The 7,567-nt window shown below is 53.5% G+C and overlaps 1 protein-coding gene across 3 annotated transcripts; it reads right to left on the minus strand.

The window, feature by feature from the left end:
• Positions 1 to 451: 451 nt before the first annotated feature.
• Positions 452 to 7,510, minus strand: CDCA3 (cell division cycle associated 3). 3 transcript variants are annotated; one of them, XM_039532053.1, is made up of 6 exons: positions 7,364 to 7,510; positions 6,774 to 6,953; positions 6,380 to 6,515; positions 5,592 to 5,876; positions 1,522 to 1,643; positions 452 to 912 (listed from the first exon to the last, which is right to left on the minus strand). In XM_039532053.1, exons 2-6 carry the CDS (start codon positions 6,891 to 6,893, stop codon positions 769 to 771), a joined length of 807 nt encoding a protein of 268 aa, XP_039387987.1. In that variant the 5' UTR covers positions 6,894 to 6,953; positions 7,364 to 7,510; the 3' UTR covers positions 452 to 768. The 3 variants fall into 3 exon arrangements, with proteins under 3 accessions (XP_039387987.1, XP_039387984.1, XP_039387979.1); XM_039532050.1 differs by lacking the exon at positions 7,364 to 7,510 and adding an exon at positions 7,142 to 7,294; XM_039532045.1 differs by lacking the exon at positions 7,364 to 7,510 and having other exon boundaries at positions 6,774 to 7,096.
• Positions 7,511 to 7,567: the final 57 nt, after the last annotated feature.

The following is a 7,567-nucleotide window of genomic DNA, read 5'->3' on the forward strand; positions in this document are numbered from 1 at the left end:
CACATGAGATGCTAGAGGCAGCAACAAAGAGAACACTTACAACAGAAACTAGCATACTACAGAGACAACACCGAGCATGCAATGCTCAGGAGTGGCGGGGTACAACTCCCAGCATGCCATATTCTCATCCCAGAGTGAGGTACCCCCCAGCCCCAGAATAGCTCTTAACCTTTGACGACAGCTCCTCATATGCAATATTTCTTCTCACTTCAAAGTAGGTGCAGCTCCCACTAGTGACTTAGCACGTCACAGACCCTGGCTCAAATGGCATATGCCATTGAATGCTGGAGATCAGTCTCTGCTTCCCTTCAGGGTTGGTGGGAGATTCCTCCCATAAGAACCAAATTGAATCTTGGGCCCAAGATTCAGCAACAGCTGAACTGGACAGGCACCGGGCAAGGAGGCGACTGCTAGCACTGGCAGGATGCAGCAAGACACTGGTGCAGCCAGATGGTCTTTAAAATGTGTTTATTTACCACATGCATGGGCTTATAAATTGAGGCAGTGCAAGTGAGGTTTCAGAGACCAACAGCCACATAGCACAGAAGCCTGTACATGAAAAGTGATATGCATAAAATTAGGGGAGAGAAAAGGAAGTATGTTCATCCTCTCCCCCTGAAAAGATTGGGTGAGAAGAGACTACAGGCCCCGGGTGCCCCTACCCAAAAGAGCAGGATCCTTTGTCCTTAGAAAACTCCATTCTAGAAGCACAGATAGAAGAAAGGGTTATTGTCAGGAGTCCAAGGGAAAGGGGACCCCCCAAACCCTTTAATTCTCCACCAAACGACAGTGTTGATTCTCTTTGTTCAAGTCATTCCAGGCACGGCCCCCTGATTTGAGGCTGCACCCTGGATCTGCTGCCACCTCCTTCCACTCCCCCAGGTTCTCTGCCAGTGATGGGTGCCTCTTACCCTGGAGAGGAGAGAAAATTACTGAGTGCAAAGGCAAGTTAGTCTGAAGTGTTCCTCTCTGGGGCTCTGGTGAGACCCTACATGAGATACTGCAACCAGCTCTAGGCCCCCTCAGTCCTTTAAAGGTAGGCAGAGCTCAGAAATACACAGGGGTCATGCGGTAAACAAACATTTTAAAAAAACCCTGGCTGCACCTGCATCTTGATACATCCCACAGGGGCTAGCAATCACCTCCTTGCCAGGGTCTGGGGAGAGATTCAAAGAGGAAGGTATACCCAGCATGGTAAAGCCATGATATGGCGAGGGGATCATCTGCAAGTGTCCGAGGAGGCTCAAACCTGGGGGGTGAGGGATGGGGGCACAGCAGGTTATTTAGTGGGAGGTTAAGAGGATAAGACCGAAAAGGGGAAAGGAACTTAGAAACCAACCCTCAGCACTGAGGGGTTTGTGAGCCCGAGTCATCTCTCCAAAGGGCCTGAAGCCCCATTGTTTGGGAAAACAATTCTGAACTGAGCTCATGAGGTGTTTAGAACCTGAAGGGGCTCCACCCCCACTCTGCCCCTTATGGGGTCCTAATGCCTCATCCCGCAAGACTCCCACTAAGCGTCACCTGGCGAGGAGTGAGAGTACTCGGGGAATTGTCGTCCTGTAGGATGCTGAGGGGAGAGCGCCCGCTACCACCAGAGGCTGCCAAGACTTTACTGCTGGCCTTGCGTCTTGTGGGTTTGCCCCCTGGAGAGAGAGAGAGAGATGCAATCAAAAGCAGCTGCAATTCAGTTAGAGGGTCAGCAATTTTATAGTCCTTTCTGCCCTTTATGATAATCTAGTCTGACCTCCAGCATAGCACAGGCCAGAGAATTTCAGCTAGTGACTCCTGCACCACCCAATGACTTGTGAGTGAACTAGAGCATCTTATTTAGAAAGAGCTCAATCCTGTTTGAAAAGACTCAAATCCACCCCACACATCGGTAAATTGGTCCAAAGGTTAAATAATCTCTCACTGTCATCTCCCACATGTGCCAATCCTTTGCTACTCTCCCCTCCCTCTGCTCTGTCATTGCCACCTGCTAGAGCTTCTCCCCATGCTCAGAAACAAGGACACAGGTCCTGCCTCACATAGGAGAAACATCCTCTCCAAACTGCGCTCCCATATTACAGCCCCTTCACCTCTCACCCCATAAGCATTCCCTTGGGCAAACTGCCTTCTCTGGCTGAGGCACCCCACAAACTATGCCTCTCAGCCCAGTAGCAGTTGGTCAACCTTACCAGTTAAATGCCCTCCACTTAAACAAGCAATGCTTTTTATCATGCATCTTTCCCCTTTTCTCCAACATAACAGCCATACTGGGTCAGACCAAAGGCCCATCTAGCCCAGTGTTCTGCCTTCCAACAGTGGCCAATGCCAGATGCCACAGAGGAAATGAACAGAACAGATAATCATTGAGTGATCCATTCTCTGTTGCCCATTCCCAGCTTCTGGAAAACAGAGGCTAGGACCATCCTTGTCCATCCTCACTGGTAGCTACTGATGGACCTATCCTCCATGAACTTATCTAGTTCTTTTTTGAACCCTGTTATAGTCTTGGTCTTCACAACATCCTCTAGCAAAGGTAACAGCTAATTTAGACCCCATCACAATCCCAACTATACATATACAGTGTTTTCCAATGTCCATTACATTGCATTTATCAACATTGAATTTAATCTTCCATTTTGTTGCCCAGTCGCCCAGTTTTGTGAGTTCCCTTTGTAGCATTTCACAGTCTGCTTTGGACAGAAGTCTAGTATCTTGAGTAGTTTTGTATTGTCTGCAAATTTTGCCACCTCTCTGTTTACCCCTTTTCCCAGATTATTTATGAATATACTGAATAGTACTAATCCCAGTACAGATCTCTGGGGGACACCACTATTTACCTCTCTCCATTCTGAGAACTGACCATTTATTTCTACCCTTTGTTTCCTATCTTTTAACCAGTTACTAATCCATGAGAGACCCTTCCCTCTTATGTCATGACATCTTACTCTGCTTAAGAGCCTTTGGTGAGGGACCTTATCAAAGGCTTTCTGAAAATTTAAGAACACTATATCCACTGGATCCCCCTTGTCCACATGCTTGTTGATCCCCTCAAATAATTCTAGTAGATTGTTGACTCTTCCCCAACAAATTATGTTCATCTCTGTGTCTGACAATTTTGTTCTTTACTATAGTTTCAGCCAGTTTACCCGGCACTGAAGCCAGAGTTACTCCCCTGTAATTTCCAGGATCACCTCTGGAGCCCTTTTTAAAAATTGGCGTTATGTTAGCTATCCTCAAGTCATTTGGTACAAAAGCTGATTTAAATGATCGGTTACAAACCACAATTAGTAGTTCTGCAATTTCACATTTGAGTTCCCTTGGAACTCTTGGGTGAATACCATCTGGTCCTGGTGACTTAACAGCCAATTAAAACACAACAGAGAGGAGGGAGGCAGGGAATTAACAGCAGGGAGCTGGTGACAGGGAAATGAGACAGTGGGTGTGCTTCATCCGGAATATAAAGGGGTGGAAGGAAGCAGGGGTAGGGTGACGAAGACAGCAACTGGTGTCTGTAGGGCAGGGTGAGATGCACAAAACTGTTACGGAGAAGCAAGACAGAAAGGTTCTGGGGAGGTGGCTGGTGTGGGTGGGGGAGTTGGGTCCAGGACTAATCTGTCTGTCCACATGTTCTCCCCTTTCAGAACTAGACTAAGACCCTGGGGTTTTCCACTCTTACATTTCTGCAAGACTCCACTATTCAAGCTGAACCTTAAGCTCATTTCATTGCCCACATACTCCCTGTGCCCCTCACAGCCTGAAAGAGGGGACCAATGCTGCTTCTTTCTAAGATTAACTCACTTTTCCTGAGGACACATGCAAGCACACTCCTCTTTATGACCTTTGAGGGAGATCCCTCTCACTTGCTCTAGACCAGGGGTCGGCAACCTTTGGCACGCAAGCTGATTTTGCCTGGCACGCAGCTGCCAGCTGGGGTCCCGACCGCCGGCCCACTCAACCCACTGCTGGCTGAGTGAACAGAACCTCAGGCTGACAGAGGCTGAGCGAGGCCGGTGGCCGGGACCCCAGACCAGCAGCAGGCGCACCCCCCAGCTCCCCCCTCCCCGCACTGGGGTTCTGCGGCTCGCGGGACTGTGAGCCGCCAGGGCGCAGGGCCCTGAGCCTGCTGCAGGAGGGGCAGCAGCTCACACTCCCGGGAGCTGCAGAGCCCGAGCACAGCGAGGGAGGAGCCAGGGGGAGGGGCACGGGGACCACTGCCCGCATGCATCTGCTGCAGGCGCTCCCCCGTGTCTCCCATCACCGAGCTCAGGTTCTGCAGCTCCTGGAAGTGTGAGCCGCCGCTGCCCCTCCCGCAGCTCCCCCCTCCCGCTGCCTCAGCGCTCCACATGGACTTTTGCCTCCACGTGGCACCAGCGTCTGACTGGCATTGGCATGGTAAGGGGAGTCCCGGGGCGCAGTCAGGGAGCAGGGGGAGGGTTGGATGGGTCAGGAGTTCTAGGGGGTCCTGTCAAGGGGCAGGGAGTGGTTGGATGGGGCATAGGAGTCCCGGGGGTCTGTCTGGGGGCAGGGGTATGAATAATGGTTGGGGCAGTCAGGGGACAAGCAGCAGGAAGGCTTAGGTAGGGGGCAGTCAGGGAACAAGGAGCCGGGGAAGGTTGGGGGTTCTGACCAGGGCAATCGGGGTGGGAAGTGGGAGGGAGTGGACGGGGGCAGGGCTCTCCCCTCTTTTTTGATTGTTGAAATATAGTAACCCTAGGTGAGGGGGGAGCCACGGGGCACATGGGGGCTGGCGCCCGCATACATCCACTGCAGCCTGCAGGAGCCTCCGGGGGGTGCCAAGCCGCAGCCTGGGCAGGAGGGGCAGGGGGTGCAGCTGCTCCCCGCTAGCGGCGCCACCGCCTTTGCAGGGCTGCTGCCCCCCCTGCACCGCGCCGGCTCCTCCATGGCTGGGGCTTGCTGCAAAGCCAGTGAGTGGACTCGGGGCGGGGGCCACCTGGGTGGGGTGGGGAGGGCTCGTGGGGGGGCTGTGCACCCTCCAGGGGAGGTCAGGGTGCAGGGAGGGGGGAACCTGGTCTGGGGAGCAGCCCCTGGGCATGGCTGGCCCCTGGGCAGTCTGGCCCCTGGGGTCTATAAAATCTCATTGGGATTTGCCCCTCAGTGAACCGATGTGCAAGGGGGTGGAGGTGGAAGTTTTGCCTAGGGCGCAAAATATCCTTGCCCCGGCCCTGCCCCAGGGGGTGCGTGCACCCCAGGTTAAGAACCACTGCACTAAACTGATAAGATCTGCATTTTAATTTAATTTTAAAATGAAGCTTCTTAAAATTTTTAAAAAACTTGTTTACTTTATATACAACAATAGTTTATAGACTTATAGAGAGAGACCTTCTAAAAACGTTAAAATGTATTACCAGCACACGAAGACTTAAATTAGAGTGAATAAATGAAGACTCGGCACACCACTTCTGAAAGGTTGCTGACCCCTGCTCTAGACCGCCCTCACCCCACACTGAGCCCCTCTTCACATCCAGGCCCCTCTCACCTCCTTAATCATATTCCCTCATTGGGTGACCACAACAGAGGCCTCTGTCAGTTCCCCAGAACCTCCAATCCCCACACCAGGGGAGGCCCCAAACCCATACACTTACCGGAGGTGCGAGGTGGGTCAGTGAAGCGAGCTGGTCTCATTACAGGCTGAGCACAAGTGTTGGAAGGTGGCTGCTTCTCCTCATCCCGCATTGGGATCTTTTCCTGAGACGCATCCCTGGCAGAGCCTTCCCCCTGAGGGTTCTTTCCATTTGTCTCCTCCCCTGGAACGCAGGCAGCTCCAAGATTTGGCCCCTGGTCTAATGACTTTTCCAGCAGCGACTCCTGCTCCATGGTCTCTGCCCCAAAGGCCTCGCTGAGCTGCTTCACCAAACAATTTATGGTGTCTAGGGAGAAGGTGAGGATAAGACACTTTATCAGACCCTGGGGAGAGGGCGAGACTCCACCTGAGATACTGTACTCAGGTCTGGACCCTACAATGTCAGAAAGATAGTGACAAACTGAAGCGTGCTCAGAGAAGAATTAAGAAATGCTCAGGGAACCAGAGTGGTGAGATTCTGGCGAGAGACTTCAAGAGCTAAGTTCACCCAGCTCACCAGAGCCAAGAATAAAGAAGATAAAACAAGAATCATCTGTAAATATCTGAAGGACACAAAACCTGAGGGAATTGTGGTGGTTAGGCATCAGGGTGTGAACAGGGTACACTGAACCAGGGAAAGGAGCTCAGGAACCATCCCCAGTCCTGAGAGATCTGGGAGTCTGAGGAGTGGTTTCTATAAGGGAAAGGTCCAGATCCCCCCAAGAAATGGACTGACGAGTATGATTCTGCCCCAAAAACCCTGATCTGTCCATACAACAAGCCACATTCCAAGAGAAGACATCTACTTACCAGCCATCACAGCCTTCATAGGGGTGCGTGAGATGCCAAGGGTTGGCGAGCGAGGGTCCCAACTCTGGATCTGTTCAGTTGCCCTCACTGCTTCCTTGGGCTCAGCCAAGGGGCTTCTCTGAGGGGAGCTCTCCACCTGTGAGAGAGACGGAGCCAGGCACAAATGGACATCGCTCACAAACTGTGACCGGAGCAGGGAGACAGATGCACAGTGGGCAAAGCCAAAGCAGAACTGTGATGTTCGGACGAAGAGCAGAGGACTAGACAGGCCCACGGGTCTGGGTGAGACACACTGAGCGAGAGGGGCAGGGAGGGGACGGACACCACGCTGGACACTCCTGTTTCGGGTCTGACTGGGGCTGGGGGAGGCGGGATGAACCTGATCGCCTCTCACCTCAATGGGGGTCCTCAGGATCCCGGGTGTGGGGGAGCGGGGGTCGCTGACGTGTGCCAGGTGCTTGTTGAGGAAGGGTTTCGAAGTGGGTGTCGCAGGGAAGCTCTCAGCAGCCCCCATGGCTGCGGGCACCAGGAGTGGCGAGTCCTCCGCGCCCGGGTCCGCCTCCAGCAGGGAGCCCTGCGGGAAATGGAAACGCTGCGGAGTTACCCGCGGGCGCCCAGCCCCGCCGCTGCTGCTGCTGAGCAGGGAGCTGGAGGCGGCCCCGCGCCCGCTCGGCTGCCGGGCAGGGGCCGGGCCGGCTTCCCGCATCTCCCCTCCCGCCGCTGCCGGACCGCGCTCCGCCGGCAGCGCCCGCCCAGCCTCACCTGGGCCCAGTCTCCGCCGCGATTCAAATCTGCCGCGCCCGGCTCCGCGCCCCCATTGGCCCCAGCGGCTGCCGCTCGCTCCCGCCCCCAATATACAACAGGCTTCCTGTGACGCAGGCTCATTGGCCAATCGTAGTGCCAATCACTCCGTAATCCCACCTCTTAACCTCCCATTGGTGAGACAGCTAAAACCTTAGCGCAACATCATTCATAAAACGATACCTCCCCCCTCTCTGTTTCCTATTCGCTGGAATTTATTTGTTTTCCAATCTGATTGGCTATGTCCTGGCCTAGTACTTTATCATCTTCTATTGGTGGGGTCGTTAGGCTTCCGGGGCTCATTGGCTTTCCCTCCGTCAATCTCAAAGCGACTCCGCCCCAAGTGATTCTTGCGCTTGCATTGGCTGGAGGTTTAGACGTCTCTAC

Source organism: Mauremys reevesii, linkage group 1, assembly GCF_016161935.1.
Source record: "Mauremys reevesii isolate NIE-2019 linkage group 1, ASM1616193v1, whole genome shotgun sequence".
Taxonomy (NCBI): domain Eukaryota; kingdom Metazoa; phylum Chordata; order Testudines; family Geoemydidae; genus Mauremys; species Mauremys reevesii.

Bases quoted from the DNA above. Each gene is read 5' to 3' on its own strand.
- CDCA3 (XM_039532045.1), bottom strand. From the start codon at position 7,085: ATGCGGGAAGCCGGCCCGGCCCCTGCCCGGCAGCCGAGCGGGCGCGGG. The intron at 6,516-6,773 runs GTGAGAGGCGAT...TCTCTCTCACAG, and splicing joins TCCTGAGGACCCCCATTGAG to GTGGAGAGCTCCCCTCAGAG. The intron at 5,877-6,379 runs GTAAGTAGATGT...CCTTCTCCCTAG, and splicing joins TATGAAGGCTGTGATGGCTG to ACACCATAAATTGTTTGGTG.